Source organism: Cyprinus carpio, chromosome B12, assembly GCF_018340385.1.
Source record: "Cyprinus carpio isolate SPL01 chromosome B12, ASM1834038v1, whole genome shotgun sequence".
NCBI lineage: Eukaryota > Metazoa > Chordata > Actinopteri > Cypriniformes > Cyprinidae > Cyprinus > Cyprinus carpio.
The window spans coordinates 5854038-5879344 of record NC_056608.1 but is presented as its reverse complement, the minus strand read 5'-3'; the positions used below and the strand labels follow the sequence as shown (position 1 = coordinate 5879344).

General features: G+C 35.4%; 1 protein-coding gene across 1 annotated transcript in view; it reads left to right on the top strand.

Moving 5' to 3' along the window:
• Window positions 1-25307, top strand: part of LOC109049103 (coiled-coil domain-containing protein 6) — a 47844-nt gene that overhangs the window by 9184 nt on the left and 13353 nt on the right. Inside the window, exons 2-5 of the mRNA XM_042735027.1 lie at window positions 23236-23385; window positions 24554-24682; window positions 24760-24863; window positions 25097-25257. Of these exons, the coding sequence (XP_042590961.1) occupies window positions 23236-23385; window positions 24554-24682; window positions 24760-24863; window positions 25097-25257 (544 nt within the window). The remainder of the gene's footprint in view (window positions 1-23235; window positions 23386-24553; window positions 24683-24759; window positions 24864-25096; window positions 25258-25307) is intronic.

Below are 25307 nucleotides of genomic sequence, written 5' to 3'. Positions count from 1 at the left end.
CTCCTCCTACAGTTTTAATCGGATCATCTTCGAATTTGGTGAGGGTTATCATAAGGCCTTTGTGACATTAAATTGCGAAGATCTTGAGTTTTCATCAAAGGGTGTGTCCCTGGCGGCCTGACAAATTTGATGTTTGGCCATGAAACCGGAAGTTGCTGTAACTCAGGCAAGCAATGTCCAATCAGCCCCAAACTTCACATGTTTGATAGGTGTTCTGTCCTGAACAAATACCCATGACCAAATTCAGTCATAGCGCCACCTCCTGGCAACAGGAAGTGTCATGGTTAACACTGTTATGGACTCCTAACAACATATTAAAAAGCGTCAGCAAGTGTTACATTGGCTGGCAACATGCTAGAAACGTGAAAAAAAACATGCTAGCAACACTTAGCTAAGTGTTAAAGCATGCTATTAATGCAATGAAACAGGAAGTTTATGTTAGGTAGGTTGTATTTAGAATTTGGTGTCTTACGATGTGTGTTAGGTGGACGAAGGGAATGGGTGTTAATTGCGAGTGTGTCGCGTGTTTAAGTTATTCGCGAAACTACCGCCAGGTGGCGCAAAGGCACAGGTTGCAAACTGACTGTAATTGTAAAATTTTGGTTTGTAAACGGAGATGAAACAACGAAGTAATAGGGCTGTGCAATTAATCGAAAAAATTATTCGATTTCGATTTGGCCTCCAATGATTATGAAAATCCAATAATCGAGATAAAATTATTATTGTGCCCCATTCCGCCTCCTTTTGCAGCGCGGCGCTTTCGTTCCTCCATACAAGCCCAATTTCCAGTGCAAATCAGTAAAATCATGTAACGTGACATTTGCAAAATGGGACGTGCTTGATTTATCGAAGTATATTTATTTGTGTTTTTAAAAGCGTGAAAGAGAACTTGCGCTGCTCCTCAGGAAGAGATATGCGCTCAGAGACAGAAAAGAACACGGACATTTCAAGTCATCTTTTAGCTCAAGGTGCGCGCCTAATCGCTCAAGTACATATACCTTCGTCGGTCATGTAATAAATGAACGTAAAGAGTTGAGAATGAAAATAGGTGTGTAACAGTAATTTGAATCTGTGCGGCTCTTAAAGTTACAGCGGGCTATATTTTATTTTACATTTGATTATTAATTTCTGCAGTAGGCTGTACCATGCTACATGAACCTTTTCATGTAAACTGCAATAAATACAAAACTAAAGCCAAACTTAAACTGAAATGAGACATTAATAATAAATGGTATAGTGAATAAAAGAAATAATCATACTGCTTGAGACTTGCATAAAAAAAACACAGTTTGTTTAATTTTTACTTTATTTTATTCTATTGTTTTTGTTCCTTTGCTTTTTTATTACTGACAGTTTAATTATTTTCAATAATTTTGAGGACTTTTTGTTTGTTTGAAATTCCGCTGGTCTCTATAATGTAGATATCATAGCAAGTCAAGTCAAGTCTGCTTTATTGTCAATTCTTCCACATGTACAGTACATACATACAGAGAATTGAAATTGCGTTACTCTCAGACCCTTGGTGCATACAGATAACACGAACAGTAGAACATTAAATACAGATAATAAAATATAAAGTACAACTATACAAATAGGTCATGTAAAAAGAAAGATAAGTAAAGCAGCAAATGGTAGATAGAGTGCAAACCAGTGAAGTAAACAGTGCAGATATAATGATTGTAGCAACATTATTTACAGGAAATACATATTTGATATGTATCACTATCTTTAAATAAATCACTCATATAAAGTTTTGGTCATATGGCCCCCTCATAATAGTGTTAAATAATCGTGATTACAATATTGACCAAAATAATCGTGATTATGATTTTTGCTATAATTGAGCAGCCCTACGAAGTAAAACAACAATAACATTATAATATAACATTGTAACATACTTAAAAACCATTAGAAAATTTACAGTGAGTGAATTTCAAAATGTGGGATAGTCTTAGGCTACAGTCTGCGCATCAAAATTTTAAAGAAAGACCTTTACACAAAGGCTCTTACTGCATGCTATTGTAAATTGAACAGTCATTTTATATATATATATATATATATATATATATATATATATATATATATATATATATATATATATATATAATATGTATACAGATTAAAAGGTAAATGTTTTCATTTCAGTTCGTTCTTGGCAAAAAATAAATAAAAATAAAAATAAAAATATGCATATCCATATGCAGAGCGAAATGAGAACGGGCCAGCATTTAGAAATAATGATTATTAACTCTGATATTATTCTTGATTTTTCAAGAATTATGCCTTTACTGTGTGACCAAAAATGGAGTATTATCTGTGTTGGCTGTTTGATCACGCTTGTGTCTCACGCGCACTTATATATTGGAAACAGTGCAGGTGTTCACTGTGCCATAAGGCGTGAGCAGCGGTCCACTTTGACATATTTTTTGATCATTATGATTTTTTTTTTTTTCGTTGATACTGAAACATGCGTGAATTACAAAGCCTATTTTACCTAATGAATAATAGTTAAGCTTCAAAATGGGCAACATCACAAATATGGAAACGTTTGGATTTGTCCCGAATGAAGGAGGTAAGCCCAACCTTACCTTATGTTTCGCTTTAAATTATTATTATTATTTTTTTGTTTTTGTTTATAGCTAAGCCTATATTATTATATACTGCAATTATATTTATCCATTAGAATTATATATTTGTAACTATTGTTCTGTTCTGATAGTTAAATTGAAAGGATTTGTTGTAAAGTGAGGGGAACTAAAAAATATACTGTTGCTAAATTATAACATTATTATGTCTGCCATTATTATTTCTGAATGTAATTAAATGCGACTTATACTTCACATATTTTTTTTCTCCTCTCAAAAACAATTTATTTTTAGCGTGTTTTTAAAAAATACATGCAGCAAACGAAAACAGGCAATTAATCGGTTAAAATTTGTTACTGTGGGTTAACAAATTCATCGTTAAATTTTGTTACTGTGGGTTAATCTAGGCTATGTTGTTAACTATTTACAAGTTTCGTATTTATCCCGTTTTTTTCCCACTGCATCTGAAAATTACTTTAAGAAACAAAAAAAGCCTCCTCCCCCCTAAAAATTGTGCATGCACATTCACTTTGTGCACTCTGGCGCAGAATCTACCTCCCGCATTGCTCATCTGTGGACAATTTAAAAATGTTTGATATATAACTGTTGCTGTGCCATTTTATTCAGGAATTGTTCATTTTAAAAACGATCAAATTACATTGTTAGTTTCTTTGTAAGTAGGTTGCTTCTGGTGTTTGGATTGATACTTCAATATAATGAGGCAGAGGATTCCGCTTGGTCTTAAAGTCTTCCTCAAATGCCTACGTTCACAAATAACAATGATTTTTGCAAAAAAGAATGATTAATTATCCATTGAGAATTTGTTATTAGTATGTTATTAGTTATTAGTATTATTATAAAATAATAATATGGGCTGCGAGAAAATAATAATTATATAGAGTAGGGCTGCTGTAAGTGCAGGCAGTATATTTTAACCCAGTAGCATGACAACACACCCTCGCAGCCAAAAAACAGACTGGCCCACCGGGAAAATGATTAATACAAATGTGTTCTGCAGTTCGCTAGTTTATGATACACCATTTTTTTTTTAGATAGAGTGTGTCCATTTTACACTAAGCAACCAGTAGTGACAGAATTCAGTCCAGCTGGACGGGGTGGGGGTTTGGGGGTAGTTCTGTATAACTTGTGGGGTTTAAATAATAAAGGTGTGAATCTCTTGCTCTTTCATATGGACAGTGTCTGATGAGGGTTTCAAACTTGCAGAGCAGGTTTAGGCAAAGTGTTTTCATGACTCGTTGGGTTTGGCTTTTGCAATTTTTGCAACTGCATAGGCCTAAAGAGTATTCTGCAGAATGGAGAAGGGTCTCGAAACATAAAATATCAATTTTATTTCAATTTTTGTTTTTTTTTTTTGTGTTTTAGATGATTGTTAAGTGTTATGTCATTTATGGGTTGTTGTGAGTTCAGAATTTATAAAAACGCATATAAAATGCTTAAAATTTTTTAACAGAGATGTCTAGAGGGTATTTAATAGGTCTGCCCCACACGTAAGATTTTTCTAGTTACTAGTAGTCGGTTCTAGGGCTGCACGATGTGTCATTTAAGCATCGATATCGCGATGTACGAATCCACAATATTCACATCGCAGGATGTGCGATGTAGGCTGTCGTAGTTGATCCGTTATTCATTAACCGTATGGGCCAGCTTCTTCCCGGCCCTTGACGAATGTGATTCGCGGATTAATTGCACAGCTTAACCATCATAGAGTGAAAGTTTATCATTTGCATGTGTTTTTAAGTCCTGTCAGTTTAACAGGGCGCATATAACAACGAGCAGAGAGAGAGCGAGAGAGCCCCGGCCGCATGCGCGTGCTCACCTTCACCGTCTTCAAACAACACGAGCGCTGTCTTGCTCTCTCTCCCTCGCGCATATTAATCAAAATCAATTGACACGATGGTGTCGGGAAAAAAAAACTATCTATTGATGAAATGTTTTCTGTCTTCTTGTCAAATCTTGTGCGATATCCTAAACTGCCGAGATAATTACACAACGCATGCCGTACACGTCTGATTCGCGAACTAATGATTCCTTTGAACCGATTCAATTTAATGAATGGTTTAAACAACTGACCACATCCAACACTGAACTCACGAGACGTCTGAATTGGTGTATAAAAAAAATCTGTAACACTTTACAATTATGTTCTATTTATTAAACTATTTAAACTACATTATTTAACATTTACTTATTACTAAACTGCACTTCTACTTCTACAACATTGTTAATTTCAACATTTAGACTATAGCCTTCATTGTTGAAATCAAAAGTTGTACAGTATTTGTTAACATAGTTTTATGCACTGTGAAGTAACATTACCAAACAATGAACAGCTGTGTTTTTTTAAAACTAAGATAAACAAAGATTAATAAATATAGTAACAAAAGTATTGCTCGTGGTAAGTTCATGTTAGTTAATATGTTAACAATATCATAAACCATTCAAACCATATTTCCTAAAGTTACAAACCAATAATTTACTCAAATTTAAATAATACTCTGATGCTTAAATCATTTGAAATGAGAATGTAAGTGTGCTCACCCCATTTTTGTTTGTAAGAAAAAATTAGATTAGATTTCATATCGCAATATATATCGCAGAAAAATAATATATGGCAATGTCATTTTTCTCCAATATCGTGCAGCCCTAGTCAGTTCATTTAAGTCATTATTTTTGTTCATATCATCCTGCCATGATTCAAAACTGAAAATAAGTTCTGAAAGGCTTGAAACTAAGTGTTCGAAAGCTCAAAATCTTACAAAAAAAAAGTTTTGCAAGATCGAAAAATAAGATTTTGCAAGCTTGCAAAATGTAAAAAAATAAAAATATCTCTGCAAACATTATGTTGTTTTTGAGATTTCCTTCTTCAGGGACTGCAACATTTTTTTTTACGATGTTTGCACAAAGAATTTTTTCAGATTTTCAAATTTGTCAGTGTTCTCCCACTGTATTAGTTTGTTTTCAGGTTTGAAACCTTGTAAATGGTGATCGGAAAACTGGTGTGCGAATGTGTGAAAAAAAGTTTTGAAACTCTGGAAAACAGAGTTTTGCAGGCTTGCAAAGTGGTAAAAAAAAAAAAAAATCTCTGCAAACATAATTTTGTTTTTGAGTTTTCCTAGTTCAGAAGTGCAACACTCTTTTTTTACGGTTTTGTGCAATCATTTTTTCAGAGTTTCGAATTTGTCACTGTTCTTCTCCCAGTGTATAGTTTGTTTTCCAGATTTGAAACCTTGTAAATAGTGATCTGAAAACTGGTGTGCGAACAGGTGAAAAAAAGTTTTGAAACTCTGAAAACTGAGGTTCGAAAGGGCGAAAAACTTATGACATTACATTACATTTTGCACTCCCTATTGCAGACTATTTTTTCAGAGCCGAGTTTACAACACCCCACTTTGCGGAGATACGCCCACACAGTTGCGAGCTTGCGACTCACGTGATTTGTGGCAGCGTTGTCACGCAGCTCCGCTCTGAAACTCTGAAAACTCAGACTGAGCGAAAATGAAGGTTCGCAAACTCGCAACTTAAAAAAAAGCCTGGGGGGAGGGCCTTCTGCTTTTGGCCAATGCTTTGCTGTCTGCTGACGTACAGTCCAATCACAAGTCGTATTTACTGGAAAGGTGGGACTGACCGACTGCTCCGCCAATGACGAAAGCGCACAGGATACGCGAACAGAGGATGCACGGATCTCTGGCCACAAGGCCCGTCTAGAGCTGCAAGAAGAACCGCGTCCATGGCTGGATAGCGTCCGGTCCGGTCCAAAAATAAGGCTACCGACTTGTCGCGGGAATTCACTATACAATTGCCAGTAGCCACTGAGTTTACCACTGATAGGCCGGCGGTGCATCAGTATACACACTCACCTCACCATGGCCTGGAGATGTACAGTGTTGCCAACTTAGCACCTTTGCAGACCCCTTTAGCAAGTTTTTTCTTCTTCAAATAAGCACCTAGCGACAAATCTTTAGGGTTTGCCCAAACCTTAGGCCTATTTAGTTTTCTGAGACTTGCCGTTATTGCTGCGCGAGGTCTTTGCTTTCTCTCTCTGTGGGGTCTGCTGTGTTCAGACGCACAGAGACGCATATGATGTTTGCTTCTCTAATTTTACTTGCAAGTCTAGCCGAAATCACAGCACAGTTGTTGTTTTTATCTTACTGTATGTGTATTTGATTTCATCAGACGACGGCTCGATTATCAGGATTTTTTTGTGCAGATTAATGTTTTGGAAGGGAGAGATGGTCACTATTTCATATTCATTGTCTGACAACAGAAACAGTAAAATATATAAATGAAAACAGTTTTTTTTTTTTTTTAGAATTTAGCTGCATCCAAATACAGTATGTGGGCAGAGAGAGGCAAAAAAATGTAATAATAGATAATAAATGTGCATTTTCAGAAGAAGTGAGCTGAAAGTGTCTCCGGCTGCGGAAAGTGAGTCGTTCGCTGCGTGAGGTGAGTGTGTATACTGATGCACCGCCGGCCTATCAGTGGTAAACTCAGTGTCTACTGGCAATTGTATAGTGAATTCCCGCGACAAGTCGGTAGCCTTATTTTTGGACCGGACCGGACGCTATCCAGCCATGGACGCGGTTCTTCTTGCAGCTCTAGACGAGACCGCCCTGTGGCCAGAGATCCGTGCATCCTCTGTTTGCGTATCCTGTGCGCTTTCGTCATTGGCGGAACAGTCGGTCAGTCCCACCTTTCCAGTAAATACGACTTGTGATTGGACTGTACGTCAGCAGACAGCAAAGCATTGGCCAAGAGCAGAAGGCCCTCCCTCCAGGCTTTTTTTTTAAGTTGCGAGTTTGCGAACCTTCATTTTTCGCTCAGTCTGAGTTTCAGAGTTTCAGAGCGGAGCTGCGTGACAACGCTGCCAAAAATCACGTGAGTCGCAAGCTCGCAACTGTGTGGGCGTATCTCCGCAAAGTGGGTGTTGTAAACTCGGCTCTGAAAAAATTGTCTGCAATAGGAGTGCAAAATGTAATGTAATGTAATAAGTTTCGCCCTTTCGAACCTCAGTTTTTAGAGTTTCAAAACTTTTTTTTCACCTGTTCGCACACCAGTTTTCAGATCACTATTTACAAGGTTTCAAATCTGGAAAACAAACTATACACTGGGAGAACAGTGACAAATTCGAAACTCTGAAAAAATGATTGCACAACACCGTAAAAAAGAGTGTTGCACTTCTGAACTAGGAAAACTCAAAAGACAAAATTATGTTTGCAGAGATTTTTTTTTTTTTTTATCACTTTGCAAGCCTGCAAAACTCTGTTTTCAGAGTTTCAAAACTTTTTTTTCACACATTCGCACTCCAGTTTTCAGATCACCATTTACAAGGTTTCAAACCTGGAAAACAAACTAATACAGTGGGAGAACACTGACAAATTTGAAAATCTGAAAAATTCTTTGTGCAACATCGTAAAAAAAAAATGTTGCAGTCCTGAAGAAGGAAATCTCAAAAACAACATAATGTTTGCAGAGATATTTTTATTTTTTTACATTTTGCAAGCTTGCAAATCTTATTTTTCGATCTTGCAAAACTTTTTTTTGTAAGATTTTGAGCTTTCGAACACTTAGTTTCAACCTTTCAGAACTTTATTTTCAGTTTTGAATCATGGCAGGATAATAATCCCATAATTTTTTGTAATGTTTTGATATTTATAACATTTTGTTTTGGTTTTTAAGGGCTTTTTTCACTCACCACTATTCCGCTCTCAAGCACACGCATTAATTTGCCACAAAGCACAGGCAGAAGTAGCCTAATAATTGTGAAAAAGGAGACATTTGAATAATTTATTAATTCTGTTGTGTAGATTAAGGATTATTTTCGTTTTGAGGCATTTTCTCCTGATAACCCCGAGAAGAACTTAAATTACACTTTCAGTTTTGATCGTACAGATAAGAGCAATACATCAATCGAATCTGTAAAGGGTCTACTTTTTTTTGTATACAGACATAATAACAACAAGACTTTGTGCATTTATAAAATAAAGATAACAAACAAGGAGTGCTGTCTGCAGCCTTTGTCTGCGCTTATATTCATTTACAAACACGTCATTAAAATGAACTGTAACTCAGTGAATACTCAACACAGAGACATGAGAGATACATCTATTAAACTAAACTAAACTAAACTGCTGCCGAAAACAAATATTCTGTGATAAAGTAATCCATATGAAAACAACGTGATGTCCGTTTTTCACGTCTCCCTTCATTATCTTCTAATGCGACCGTGCCCCCGCGCTGAACACGCTATTCAGATTGTAATGTTTCACTGAAGCGCGCGGCTTGAATACGCCCACACAACAGAAGACAACGCAGCAAGATTGTTCTTCAAGTTTTTTTTATTTTACTGTTTGCTTCGCGATGAGAGGAATAAGACATAACTCACCCCAAAAAGATGTGATGTGGTTGAGGATTTGAGATTTGGATTTCCTCAGAAAAAAAGAATGAAGCACTTTATTCAGCAGAGATCATAAACATGAGTCTTTTTTTTATTATTTATATACTTGTACTAGTTTTCACATAACGTGTAAACATTTTACTAGTTAGACTTTTTCCAATGACTTTTTCCAAAATATTATTCCTGACTAAATGTATAATCAAACGAAATATTATGAAGTTTCAATAACAATATACACTACTATATCATTCAAAAGCTTGATGTAAATAATATAAATGTACCAATAAATGTAACTGTAACAAATGTAATAAACAATGCTGTTCTTTCAATTTATCCCCCCTAAAAAACCTGGAAAAAAAAAATATTGTCAGCTCTTTTCAACATAATAATAATAATAATTATGATAATAATAACAATACATGTTTTTTTTGTAGAAAATAAGATTGTTAAAAGGATTTCTGAAGGAATTGTGTAACTGGAGTAATGATGCAAAAAATTCAGTTTGAAAGTCAGCTTTGATTGTTCCTAATAAACTGTTTTAACTGCACTCCCGAGTGAGTATTAAATTATGTTGTGGGATAATGAAATATATTCTAAATAAACTACAAACATAAAAAATTATATACATTTATTTTGTCCTCACATTCTTTCTTGTAACTCATCCCTCTCAGTGACACAGCTGACTGAATGGCTCATTATGCAGCTCATTATGCAGGCCTTTGTCTTCTCAGGTGTGAATTCATGATAGTTGACGCCTACTCGCATATGACTTTTACCAACAAAAAGTGTCTTAGAAAATTTAAATCAATATATTGTTTTCTGTAAGTGAGGAAACAAGATGATTTTAACATCATTTAGAAAAAAAAATTCTAGGCTACAAGCTCCAGTTCTCAAAAGTGCCAGGAAACAATGTTCTGTATGTGTTTTATTGCCTTTTTCAAGTGATTTAACATTTTTAGTTTTTCACTAACCATGCATAACATTTTTTTTTTCTCAAAAACACAATCATGTACATACATGCTGCTTACATATTATTATAGCCCAGTTTGTGCTGATTACAGTGAGATTAGACTTTAGCCATTTAGATGTTTATAAGAATCTGAAAAAATCACAAATGTCAGGGCATGACAAAACTTCTCCAGGCCCCAAAAATACCCTTAGACTCCAGAGGGTTTGTGAAATAGTGTTTTTTTGTATGATTTAAGATGAAATTCACGGTGCTGACTCTCATCTCCACAGGATGTGCATAATCAGGGAGTATTTGCTTTCGTAGACATTTCGAGCTTTCTGTAGATATATTTCTCATGTATATAAGGCACCCCAGTTTTAATTTCATTATCAGGAAAAAAGGGAAAGAAAAAAAAAATGATCGCGAGGGCGCTTCCCTGTCATGCATGCGCATCAGTAATTTTCTGCACAAACACTTGAGTATGAATAGTAAAAGAGCACATTTCTTTTAGGTTACAGTATGGGATCCGCATTAAAAATAAATCTTCACAAGTCTACAACCAAAACAGATGCAGTTATAACCTGTAAATTAAAGGCTATTTGACATTTTAAAATGATCTAACGGCTGATGCCACTCCAATTCGTTGATTTTGATTGTTTTAATAAATCTCTTTTACATTAAATAATAAAGATACAAAGCAGGTTAAGTAAGATATTATTGTACAAATAATAATAAAATGCTATAGACTGCGAATAAGATTGCAGTTTTACATTTTGCATATGCATTACAAAAAGTTAATTATTTTTTACATGCAATGATACAAAATAAAACCAAAAAAGATTTGTAATGAAGAAAAAATATATAGACAAATAAGAATAAATGTTGTGCATCGCACTCATCTATATGCGCCGTGCAAATCTTGCACTCTCATATTTTAAAGAATAGAATACACTCCTGCATTTAAATGCGGCTGCAACTTTTTTTTTTTAGTTTTACTTAAATTGTTTGAAAGCAAGTAAAGAAGGCTGCCTTTAAAATCACTGAAGTTGTCAATTAATGAAGCTCTTTTTTTACATCGTGTGCACTTTGTTGACTATAATGAGAGAACTGGAGTTTAAATGTGAGGACATTTTATTAATCCATCCATTCTTTTCAGTTTCAGTGATTTAGCTAAATCGTGGCCAGGTTTAATTTATTAGTTTCTTGTTTTAGTTTGGCCTAAATAATGGGAGCAAAATTATTCAGTGCCTCAAGTTTTACTAAAATAATGGAAATAATTAATAAAACAGGCAACAATTTTTTAATCAGTGTACAGACAGATATCTTTTCCCCAAGTAGTTATCTGTCAAAATAAATGACAGGTAACGAATAACAAAGTATGTGCGTGTTTTATTCTGTTTTATTCGTTCTAAGAAACGAACATAACTTATTAAGCAGGCTACTAAAGTTTAATCTGAGAATAATAAATATTTTAACTACAGTGTTTTTCTTGCATTTGTTCGTTTGATAAGTCTCCTGGCCTTAACACATCTTAAGGCCAATATTCACCAGATGAATGCTCGGCAGCGGCATCCTAAATCTGCACTGTCGGAATTTAACGAGCACGTCGACGTGCTTCCCACGCTTGCGTCGCCTGGAGCGCTGGTATTGGATCGCAGCTCCTCTGACTAAAATGTCCAGTAAAACATCTGAATGCTCAAATGTCGGCAGAATGTTCTTTGGTGTGCTATCTCTGATGTCCAAGAGTTCATTCCTAGTAAAGCTGATCGGGAAAATATTGCTTAAGACAGGACAAACAAACAAAAACAGTACAAGTTCCAAGGACCAACAAACCATGGCTGCCAAACATGCATTGCAATCCAGTGCAATCATGAGTGTGACGTGTGTGATTTTAACATAATTTATCTACAAAGGATGTTTGGATAGTAAACCTATGTAAAATCTAGGTTGTTAAACCTAAGTTGCTTCAGTCTAGCAAATGTTCATCTTGAAATATATGAAAGTTATTCTTACATTTACTGTATAAATGTTTAAAAACTTTACAGCAAAAATACTTTTTTTAGATTTAGAGCAGAAGGGATGTAGGTGATTGTTGAAGTTTTGCTCATGTTGATAATTTAGAGCCTTAGAAATTCACGTATCAAATATGATACTATACGGTAGGTTTAAACAAATCTAGCTTAACCCTCTGGGGTTTAAGGGGTTTTGGGGGCCTGGAGAAGTTTTGACATCCCCTGACTTTTGTGCTTTTTTCAGTTGCTTATAAACATATACATGGCTAAATTCTAATAACATTGTATTCAGTACAAACTGGGCTACAATAATATGTAAATAGCAGGTATGTACATGATTGTGTTTTTAAGAAAACAACATTTATGCGTGGTTAGTGAAATACTACAATTTTGAAGTCACTGAAATAAATCACATACAGAACATTTGTTCACAAGACTATCAAATATGGACCTTGTAGCCTAGAATTTTTGCTTCAGAATGATTTGAAAATCATCTTGTTTACTCACTCACAGAAAACAATAGATTGATTTAAATTTTATAAGACACTATTTGTTTTGAAAGGGCATATGCGAGTAGGCATGATTGACCATCAATATCACACCTGAGAAGACAAAGACCCACATAATGAGCTGCATAATGAGCCTTTCAGTTAGGTATGTGACTGAGAGGGAAGAGTTACAATAAAGAATATGAGGACAAATGTACATACCTAATGTACATATTTTTAGGTTTGTAGTTTATTTAGAATAAATTTAATTATCCCACAGAATAACTTGAGATTCACTTGCGAGTGCAGTTAAACAGTTTATTAGGAACAATCAAAGCTGAATTTTTAGCATCATTACTCCAGTCACACGATCCTTCAGAGATCATTCTAATATTCTTATTTGCTACTCAAAAAAAAACAAACATTTATTATTATTATTATTATTATTATTTATTTATTTTTGATTTTTTGATTAATTGAAAGAACACCATCATTTTTAAAATGATTATCGTATTTATCATCACTTGTGTGTTAAATAAAAGTTTTAATTTCTCAGGGCTCTAGACTAACTTTTTGCACTGGTGCGCCTAACTTATTTTCTTAGGTGCACCAGCACAAAAGTTAGGTGCATCCAAATGAAGTGTTTTAAATGCTTCAAACTGGACATCGCATGGCTCAATGTCTTATGGACTATCCTCCATTGCAGTCACATGCCCCTCGGATGGCCAACTCCTGTAGTTTGGCCTTCTTGATCTTTGGTCATGGCTAAACCAGCTGGCCACACTCTCTCTAGCATCAAAATCTTCCAGACTTGGCCCCTCTACACTGATTCTTATCAGATCTTCCACTGTGTCTGAATGAAGGGATGCTGTAGTGTCTGATTTGAACAGCTAAACAGTCCCTAAACAGCTTGTACTACTGTCTCAGCTATTAAAATAGTTCAGTTTTATATGTAATATCAAAGTGATTATATTTCGTTTCATTTTTTTATTAAGTTAATTTAGAAAAATGTTTGGAGTATTTTATGTTTGCTAAATATAAGTTGTAGTTTTTTGTTTTGTTTTTAATGACCAAGCGGCCAGCAGCAGACAGTGAGCCTATGTTTGATCAGTTTAGCCTTCTCAAATCATCACAACCTGCCTAAAATAAAATCTATAGATATAAAACAGTTCAAGCATATAACAATGTTTAAACACTAGACCCAGATAAATGTGTGCTATATCCAATAGTTTGTGCGGAGACGCTTCAGGACATGGAGACGCCAGCATGATCACTTGCACTTTTTTCAGTAGATACGCCGTCATTTCTGCACAAAGGTAAGAGTAATACATCATTCATAACTGCAAAGGGTCTTTTATTTGTGTGCACTCACGATATCAACAAAACGTTGTGCTTTTATAAAATAAAGAAAACAAACACGATGCGCTTTCTGCGTCTCGTCTTTAACAGGAGTACAAAAATGAACCGAAAGTCAGTGAAAACATGCCTCACAGATATGATAAATATATCTATCAAAAGCTTTAAAAGATTACTTAACGAATTAAAACAAACCAAAAACAAAAACTCTGTCATTATAATCATAATCCGTTTGGATGCACTTCTCTCTAAAGGTGCATCTAATGAGATGGCGAGTCAGGATCAGCAACTTCATCCTTGCGACAGACTCAGAAAACACTAGTTTATTAGTAAATAATTCAAATATCTCCTTACTATTTCCCCCATCACATTCATGGTAATTTCTTTTGCCAATGCTTTGCGGCAAGCTTGAGCCTATTGCATGTATTTAAACGCAGAATTGTTCAGCTGCGCTGCTGCTGGCGGGACACTAAACACGTCGAACCGCTCTTGACGGTCGCGGTAGCATGGTCTCGTGTTGTTTACACCAGCGCGGCAATTTTTTTTCATCACTATTGATGGATGTCTAAAATATAAAAGTAAGGACAAGTCTTGGCCCGCGTCTGAACTATAACGTGAAAATTATCCCGAAGCCCGGCTCGAGGGGCATAAAAAGTCGGGGTCCGTCGGGCTCGGGCTGAAATGCAGGGCTCTATTGTCTGTTGTTGAACCACAGAAAGACTTTCAGAGTCGAGGAGACATTTTTTTCCCCCTCGAACGGCTGGTCGCACCGGTGCGACCTCTGATTTTATTTAGTCGCATCATTGAGAAATTAGGTCGCACTCTAGAGCCCTGTTTCTATGTATACTGACTCCCAGCTTTTGAATGGTATAGTGTATATTGTTACACTTGGAGTAAGACTGGAGTAATGATGCTGAAAATTTAGCTTTGATCACAGGAATAAATTACATTTTAAAATATATTCAAATAGAAAGCAGTTATTTAAAATAGTAGAAATATTTCACAATATTACTGCTTTAGCAAATGCAACTTTCTGTATTTTGGATCAAATAAATGCAGGCTTGGTCAGCAGAAGAGAATTCTTTATAAAAAACATTAAAAATCTTACTGTTCAAAAGTTTTGACTGGTATTGTGTCATGTTGAAATATATAAATGAACATCACATACCTGGCACATACCTCATATTACTTTTATATCGTATTGCTGTCTATGTTATACGTTAGAACATAAAAAAATAAAAATAAAAAAAAAACATCCTGGCATCGTGAAACATTGAGATTATGTAAATGAAACTTCATAATGTTTCACTTGATTATACATTTAGTCTGGAATTATATTTTGGAAAAAGTCTAATTAGTAAAATGTTTACAAGTTATATGAAAACTAATACAAGTGGATTAATAATAAAAAAAGACTTACTCATGTTTATGATCTCTGTTGGTTTAAGTCGCTTCATTCTTTTGTCTGAGGTAATCTAAATCTTATTCCTCTCAGCACGTCTTTTTGAGGTGAATTATGTCTTATTCCTCTCAGTGTGAAGCGGACAGTAAAATAAATAAAAAAACTTGAACAGTCTTGCTGGTTTGTTTGCTGTCATGTGGGCGTTTACATGCCGCGATGCTTCATGTTGTCTATTATAATATCAATAGCACGTTCAGCACGTGGGCATGGTCAAATTAGATATAATGAAGGGAGACGTGAAAGATGGACATTGCATTGTTTTCATATGGATTATTTTATCACAGAATATTTGTTTTTCGGATAAGACTTGCTTAGTTTAAAAGTAGACATGTCAAGCTTTCTATACGTAGATATATCTCTCATGTCTCTTTGTTGAGTATTTGCTGAGTTACAGTTCATTTTAATGACACGTTTCTAAATGAAAATCACGCAGACCAAGGCAGCAGACAACGCACCCTGTTTGTTTTCTTAATTTTATAAATGCACAAAGTTTTGTTGTCATTATGTGTGTATACAAATAAAAGTAGACCCTTTACAGATTCGATTGATGTATTTCTCTTATCTGTACGATCAAAACTGAAAGTGTACTTTGTTATTTTCGGATTTATCAGGAGAAGATGCCACAAAACGCGTATCCGCGTTGATCGACTCCAGAGGGTTAATGCGCATCATCACGTCTGAATGATGGTTTGATTTATGTGAGCATTAAATAACGACAATGTACTGGTGCTTCAGTACTGTAAAGCACTATACAGTGCAATCTGTTGTCAGTTGTTTTGGTTGCTAGTTAATATTGGATGATCATCTGACAGTTGTTCTTGTGTGGTTTCAGCATGTGTTTATGTGTACAAAAGTGAGAAAGCAGCTGGTCTCTGCCTTGATAATTGTGTTATGTTATCTAAATAGATTTCTTCATCATCATGCACTTCCTGTTCTCTTAGGGTCTGCAGATGGCTTCTAAACAACACCTATATGTAGAAATAACATCTTTTCTGTTAAACTTTCAGTTCCTTATATGTCATGCACATGGGTTTTAGGGTGCATTGCACATTGGTCTCTATACAAGCAGGGCTCCAAACTGCGACTAAAACAGTCGCATTTGCGACCATAAATATTAATTTGTGAGTGACGTTTTTGCTGAGGTCGCCACTGGCGACTACCCGCCGAAAGCTCCTCAGGATTTAACTGCTAAACAAGTTTTCTCAGGCGGATGATTTGCTTCATTCTAGCAGCGTCCGTCTGTGATAAAACGATCAGGGCCGAAGGTTAATACACACAACTACACCGAGTGTGGACCTGCCGCGTGTACAACAGCTTTCAGCCGAGATCGGTCCATAGAGAAAAAGCCGTCTGTCATCCAGAAGTGTTTTGTAGAGTCGGCGCGGCTCTGGCCCATTATCTTCTCACCGATGCCGAGACTGAACCGACAGAGACCCATTTCAGCCAGAATCAGCCCGAGTGTTATTGCTATCTGGGTATATATTTACATGTTACAACTTAAAAATTTGAATGTAATGCCTTTTTTCCTAATTGTTTTGCGATCAAATCTTTTGTTATGTTCACGTATTAAACTGAGACGATGCCCATCAAAGTTTTAGTGGAAAAAGAGAGTTTCAGACAGCACATCAGTGCTGACGCACACAGTCTGATAAACGCAGCTCCGCTGTGCAGCGAGAGAGAAATGACGGAGACGTAAGAAGGGAAAGTGCAGAAAATACAGCGTCTATTTCGTGCACAACTTGAACAAATTAGAACAGATAAAGCTGTCAGCTGTGTGAATATTGGCAATATCGTTAACAATTCTCGTTTATAATAATTACTAATATGGCTTCTTCTAAACAAGATCTTGGTCTGTGTTCTTTTAATGCGTGAACTTCATTATTTGAAGTGCAATTGCCGTCCAGTAATCGGAAAAATGCTCTGTGCTTTGTAACTTTTTTTAATAAAAAGTACCAGCTTTAAAATTATTCCGAATTCATAACTAAATTCAAACAATACAGTTTTTGGCGCTCCTTAATGCGGCATGCGCGGTCGCTTTAGCGCCTCAGTTCAAGGGCAAGTGAACCCATTTAATCTTTCTCTTTTCTAATAAAGTACATAGTGAACATGAATTAACATCAAAAGGTAGGCTATTTTATAAGAGATCCTACAGTACAACTTACTGAAATGTCTCATGTAGGAGGAGCCCAAGCTACACTCAGTGGCCAAGTGATGCTTATGCTCCATTATACTGGTACAGATTCTGTGTAATGAACAATTCTTTGTGACTGTAGATTTCAAGCTGGAAAAGACATTTAGTTCCCACTTTAAGTGAACCTTAGTTCCCAGGTCATCTACAAGATGGATTAAAATGCTGATAAAGTCAAGAAAAGATGAGACATAAACACATGACAGTATGATTGAAATGTTAAAATGTAAATAAATAAATAATAATAGTATATATTATATAAATATATAAGTATATAAAATAAATAAAAACACGTTTATTCTGTGGCACCTAAAAAAATTATTTGGCTTCTAAGTTTTTTCTTATAGGAGCCAATGGCTCCTTACTCAATTTTTTTGTTTGGAGCCCTGACAAGCCAGATGAACTTGGCTTGTCTGTATAAATTATTATATAATAAACTATTAACTAAACCATTGTCCTGAAATGCCTTTGATTTATCCTCATTCATGTTTTCCTAGGCCCAGCTTTGCTGCCTCCAACAATTCTTTAAATTGTTGCAGCTGCATTTAGAAACAAACTTCATGCTTGTAGGGCTTTTGTTCTGCATTCATTACTCTGGGAGGCTATTTTCTTAAGCAGTAAGCTTTATAAGCTTAACCTTTGTATTATGTTCTGGGTTAATTTGACCCATTTAGATTTTTGAGCTGTCGGAAATACCAGTTAACCTGAGATTTTATTCTTGATATTTTGATATCATTTAGGGCCATGAACATGCATGCAAAGTGAGGATTCACTTATGTGTTTTGAAATGCACACACATAGGCCTGAATTTGTTATGATTTTGTCAATTTAACCCACATTTTTTTATTGTTTTAAGGCAACTGTACAGACCCAAATTAAATATATTTTTGGGAATATGTTATGTTGGTGTTTTACTACCCTGGAAAGGGGAAAATTTAGCTTTTCCCTTATTATTTTCAGTACTGAATAAGACTTTCTCAGACTCAGATGGTAAAAGTGAGCTATTATTTAGTTTTTGAAATACTATTTAACTTATCTTCTCTTCCAGAAATTTTGTTACTTTTTCTCATTTAGAGCCATGAACATGTCTAAACAAGTTGTGTTCCAAATTTGAAGTTGATACAAAAAAAAATTGAGGTTCCTACGCAGTTTTGTTTAGGCATTATACCATACCTAGCCACAGGGTGCCATTCAAACTCAACTGAATTTTTTTGATGCAATTTGTCTGTCACAAATGTATAAATTTCTCTCTCAGTATTACTTCTATCACAAAATAACTACCAATATGAAATCTTGAGACTCCTTGAGACCTTTCCAACAATATGTATTTTGTCAAGATTATAAAAAGTTTTGATTCTAAAAGACTGTTATACATTTTGTAAAATAACACCCCCCACTAAGTGGGAGGAACAGTGACAGTTAAGGGGTTAAAAAAAATGTGGTTAAACACATTTTTAAACATCATACTTTTTGATATTAATTGTTTGTACTGTGTGACAAATACTGATATTAAAATTGTTCCATTCATACCTTATTACGTCTTGTTTTTAATAATATATTTAGGGAATTGCATTGAATGGAATTTAGGTCAGTTTGACCCGCTCAATCAAAATTGTACCCCGAAATCAAACATAATACAAGGGTTAAGCAGTCAAATGCAGTCAAACTGATTCTGTATTGGTTGTGAAATATCTCCGTGTTTCCCATTCATTAACTAGATTGTGGCAGCCCGTCACCGTCTAATCTGTCCCGCCACAGTTTCACAGTAAACAAAGTTATAAAATTCTTCTTATTATAACATTAAAGTTCTTTAACATTGTGTTTCACTTTCATGCCATTGTTTTGGCTAAGTATCCGTCGAACAAATTAAAACCGAAAGCGTAATATGATTTATCAAGTCAGTTTGCACTGCTTGTTTCAAAGGGAAGCACACACTTTGCGCACGCGATCTGCTCGTGATCCGGTGTTTTCCGCATCTCATAGCGGCTCAGTGACTGCAGTGAACTCCGTTATTGAATGTGCTGTGAGTTTAGTGTGCGTTTGGGAATGCAACGGCCACCAGTTATGCTTTATTTTTAATGGGCAAATGTTTACAGTATTTCATTAAAATAATAATGTTTGTAAACCTGTTTTCATAGAAGCTGCAGTTTTCCACTTCTTTTTGAAGTTTCCTCCAAAATGAAAGCTCAAGGGTTTATCTCTTGCAAGCATGGCCTAAAATTAACAGACCCGCACAGAGAAAATACTGTACAGGTACAGCAAGCTCACTGTTCATAAGAAAAATATAAATATTGGGGTGGGGATTTATATGGATCAGTGTTAATTTTTTTGACGAATAATTTTCATCAACTACTTTTTTTTCACAGACAACAGCTAAACGATAATGAACTAAAACTTTTTGCATGGCAAAAACTATTATTGTCAACGAATAAAAACAAGACGAAAATGTTAGGGATGGATGATTTGGGAAGAGAATCATTCAGAACTAGGGATTTTAATTTCGCTTATTTTTCCTAACCGACAACCGATGCTCGTTGACTGATTATTAACTGTTAAACGACAAGATTATATTAAATTAGAAAGTATAGCTAAGTGTCTGTGACCCGTTAAAAATACTAACATTTGTTTCCCAGGAATTCATATTACATGCGAAAATAGCAGCAAAAAACAGAACATGAGGATTCACATGGTCTTCATATCACATCACACACCTGCAGCGTTTCTGCGAGCGGAGAAAAACATAATAAAGCTAGGCAATATATAAGCCTATATATATATATATATATATATATATATATAAAACTAATAAATAGGCCTATATGAGAAATATATTTTTACTTAAATTAAGAAAATGATTGAAAAACTCTGCAACAAGTAGCCTAGTATGCAGATATTTGGTTCATTTTTGTGCTGCACGAAAGGAAACCAGATGGCAGAAAGTGGCATCCTATTTTTCTTTAGGCTTATATTACAAAAGCACAAAGTTTTTTTTTTATGGTGAATGTACACAAATAAAGGCAAACCTTTTACAATTCCGATTATCTTTATGATTAAAACTGTTTATGACTAAATCAATTTCAAGTGATTGCGCTGGTGCACACTTGACAATGTAGTCTGTTCATTATCATAATAAAATACAGTCAGTCAAACATATGGGAAAAAAACACACACATTGCTCAGTTTAAATATGTAGTAAAATCTGTGCTGTTAAGTGTTATCACCGCACTGCCGTGATGTTATGCAAAACATTTTGGTTTACGTGGATATTGGAATGCGAGTGAAGTAGGCTACATAATAATTTGCCGTTCAAATATATAGCCATTACGGAAACATTTGATTTTGTGTAGAATGAGAGACCCAACGTTGGTTTCAGTTTCGTTTTAACCTAAATGAATATGTTTTGGCTTGTCATTTATATTGCTATAGGTTCTTATATTTTTAATTATTGTTCTTTTCTAAATACTGTTAATTGAAAGGATTTGTTGTGGAGTGAGGGGAACTAAAATAGCCTATGTTTACAGTGTTTATTATAATGTTTGTAAACATTTCGAGTCGGCATTAGGCCTATTTCTGAATGAAATAATAACATGTGACTTATACGCGACTTATGTTTTTTTTTTTTCTCTCTCTCTCTCTCTAAAAAAACACAATTTGTTTATATGCGTACCGTATTTTAATCATGCAGGAAATTTATATGAGTATTTTGTTTTATTTATGAAAATTTTTATATAAATAAATGACTTTTTAAACCGTTTAACTGATTGTATTAATTGTTTTGATTTATTAATGGTAATGTTTAAGGTTAACCAGTTAAAGTTAACCTCCCTATTCAGAACGAATCTGCTGCATAAGGAGGTTAGATGTGTACATATGAACCGGCGGGACATACGTTTAAATACACTTGCTGCAGATCTTATAAACCGTTCAGAAATGTCAATATGTGAGAGTAAGAGGAAGAGCAGACATATGGATAAATCTGACGACGCAAGATGGAGCTCAATTTGGTCCAGTTTTCACTGAAGCATACACACACAGAGTGCATCTCACAGCGCGCGAGTACTCTTTCGCGTCGCATGAACGGAGAATTACAATACATTAGATTTTAGCCAACTAAAACTAAAAACAATTCAGATGACTAAAATATGACTAAAACTAAATGGGATTTTAATCAAAAGACTATGACTAGAACTAAATCAAAATTTGCTGTCAAAATTATCACTGATATGAATGTATTTCTGAAGGGAACTGAATTAGAAGTTTAGATGGCATCTTTTCCCTTCTTATCACTGCTGATCCATAAGCGCCACCTGTTGTCAGAGAGTGAATTTGCATTTTCAATCAGACAGTTTTTCTTTGTTTGTATCGTGATTAAAATGCAGTGGTTGGTTCTAATTTCAAATGGCTTTTTAAAAATTAAATATGTTCAGTTGTTGTTGTAGTAGTAGTAGCAACTGCCCGTTTTTGCAAAAACAGTTTCATGGCAAGGAGAAATATTTATGGGCGGTAAATTTTCTGAAGTCACCAGCCACCGATGTGAAAGTTCGTTTTAGGCCCTGCTTGCAAGTGTAGAAATTAGGACAAAAGTATTGCAGTTTCCCTACTGTAGAGTAAGGTAAAATAATATAACTGAAAAAAAAAATTTCATTTATTTGACAGTGCAATTGTTTTACAATATATATGGCCAATTACTATCATAGGAATAATAATATAAAATTATTATTTTATTCTAATTTGTTTGGCTTCCAAATTCACCAGTGAGACTGAGACACTATATCACAGCTAAAAAGAGGGTTGAGTCCCTTTTAAATTTAAAGAACCAGAAAATTCACCAGCTTTTGTCTTTAAGTTTGAACACTGTGACTGAACCTGTGTTGGAGCTCTTAATTTTGAACTCTCGAATTGCACCAGATAGATGAATTTAACTTTAAAATGTACAAAATTGTCTCACAAAATCCTGTGGAAAACAATGAATATCTACATGAAAATTTACTCATGCTCAGGCTAACCAAAATGTACATGAGTTTCTTTCTTCATCAGATTTGGAGGAATTTAGCATTACTTACATCACTTGCTCAGCAGTGGATGCAGTGAATGGGTGCCATCAGCCAAACAGCTGATAAAAACATCACAATAATCCACAAGTAATCCGCACAAATCCAGTCCATCAATTAACATCTTGTGAAGTGAAAAGCTGCATGTTTGTAAAAAAACAAATCCATCATTGAGGTGTTTTAACTTTAAAAAATTGCTTTTGGCCAAAATAATAGTCTATAATCCATAATAATGCTTTCTCTGTTTGTGGTCCTCTCGCATCAAAATCCACCAACATATTTGTTTAGAACTGTTTTTGCTTGCCTAATCTGTGCTTTTTTTCCCTCCTGATTAAGATGACTTTTTTCCTTAAATGAAGGAAAACAAAATGTTATAGATAGAGGATTTACATTTTAGCCTGAAGCAACGCTTTAAAATTAAAAATGTTAAATTTGTTTTGAAACAAACACATCTATATCTTACATGGCCTAAGGGTGAGTACATTTTCAACAAATTTTCATTTTGGGCGAACTATTCCTTAAACAAAAAGCTTTTTCTTCATTTATTCATAGCCACATCATCAACCATTTATTGCGATTATATACGCATACAAAGTGAAGAAATGTGTTTGTTGCTCAGTCAACAGTCTAGGGTTAATGAAACACAACTAATACCTGCTACTGATGTATTTTCAGCAGATGTAGACTAACGTTGTTCTGCTTTCTAAATTTAATTTAATTTTTTAGCAAGCGAGAGCAGAACAAGAAGAAGAGTTCATCAGTAACACCCTTTTCAAGAAGATTCAGGCCCTGCAGAAAGAGAAAGAAACACTAGCGGTCAACTATGAGAAGGAAGAGGAGTTCCTCACCAATGAGCTCTCGAGAAAACTTATGCAAGTAAGTGCTCGACTGTTGTCCGGTCTGTGAATTGGATTTGTTCTCTGTGCCGCTCGTACCAGAGCATTTGAGTGTCGCTCAAGAGCTCATATTGCATAGCAAACGTAGAGCACATGTTACAGTAAAAGATGATTACCACCTCTGTGTTCAGAGTTCTAGTGATAAGTCACTGAGGAAATGTTTTTCAAGGTCTGCTCTGTAAGCAGCCTTGACCAAGTCTTCTGGGATCATTCAAACAAACACACAACCTTGTTAAGAGTGATAGGTTGCAGTTTCTAAAATCTCCTTCTGAGGACAAAGCTTCCTCAAAAAGCATCCCAGTTCCACCACAATGTTGAGGTTTATCCGACTTTGAGGCAGTGATTCATTCACTTTAGGGGAACTGCTTAAGCAATGCTGTCTTTAAGGAACTTCTTATAGCTTAAAGAGTCAGGGGAATTCAGTTTGTCCTCAATTTCTTGTGGAGCATGAGAGAAAGAGCCAGAGATGGAGTGGGGAAGAGAGAGCTGCATATGGTCACCTGTGGTTTTACATGTTTCCTCACAGATGGGAAAATGTTGAGTCATGGGTTGCAGTTTGTTGGAAATGCAGCTGTAAGCACTCAGACTCAACAAATTCCAGCTATAGCTGGAAATTGTAAACGGTTTCATTAAAAAAAAAAAAAAAAAAAAAAAAAAAAAACCAGGCTCCCGATCGAATCTTTAATTTGTCTGGTTCATGCTTTTATATATAGGAAATATTTGTGGGGCTGTGTTTCATAGTGGTGTCCAAAACCATAGTGGACGTTATCAAGTGCACTCATTCAATTCCATAATGCACTGCAATAACAACTGATGTATACTTAGTGGCTAGAGAATATCCATAATGCACTGTGAGGGTCATGCCGAATAAATTCCCACTTATCACCAGAAGATGGCGCCTGCAGCTGAATCATCCATGCATTTTCCAAACTGCTGGATTCACAAAACAGAGTTCAAGACAAATCTTTTCATTACTACTAGAGCTAGTTTGCTGAGTTTTGCAATGAATATAAAACAGCAAATGCAAACTATGCCAAAGCAAATGGTTTTCTGGCAGAAATTCTTCAGATATGGGGCTTGAACAGCTTCAGTCTGGTCCACATTATTTTCATAGTTGTATCAATCCATTTTCTCCATTTCTTTCTCAGTTACAACACGAGAAAGCCGAACTGGAGCAGCACTTAGAACAAGAGCAGGAGTTTCAAGTCAACAAACTGATGAAGAAGATCAAAAAGCTGGAGAACGACACAATCTCCAAACAGCTCACCTTAGAGCAGGTAACTCCTTCAAAATTTGCACATTGAGATGATGAAAAATTCTTTGCATATATTTGAACTCTTTTGTGTTATTTTAGCTTAGACGTGAAAAGATCGACTTGGAAAACACCTTAGAGCAAGAACAAGAAGCTCTTGTGAATCGGCTATGGAAACGCATGGACAAACTGGAAGCAGAAAAAAGGCCAGTGCAGTTCTTTTGTGTCAGTAGCTGCTGCTTTGGGTAACACTGCTACAGCTCACTTCAGAAATAGAAACACTGCCTTGTAACGGAGAAAGTAGTGATGCCACTTTGAATATTTAAAGTGCCCTACATGTTTTGAACACCTGCTTATGTGTTTAAGAGTTCAGCTATATCTGTATGCTTTCTTTCCTGATGAAAGAGACTTACAGATCTGTTTTGTTCCAACCCTGCAGGATTCTTCAGGAGAAGCTTGACCAGCCTGTCTCTGCTCCGCCGTCCCCCAGAGACATCTCCATGGAGATCGACTCACCTGAGAATATGATGCGACACATCCGTTTCCTCAAGAGTGAGGTGGAGCGGCTGAAGAAGAACCTCCGCACTGCAGAGCTACAGCGTAAGTTCTGGAATGCATTCCATTTACTCTTGGTCCTTTGACAATATAAA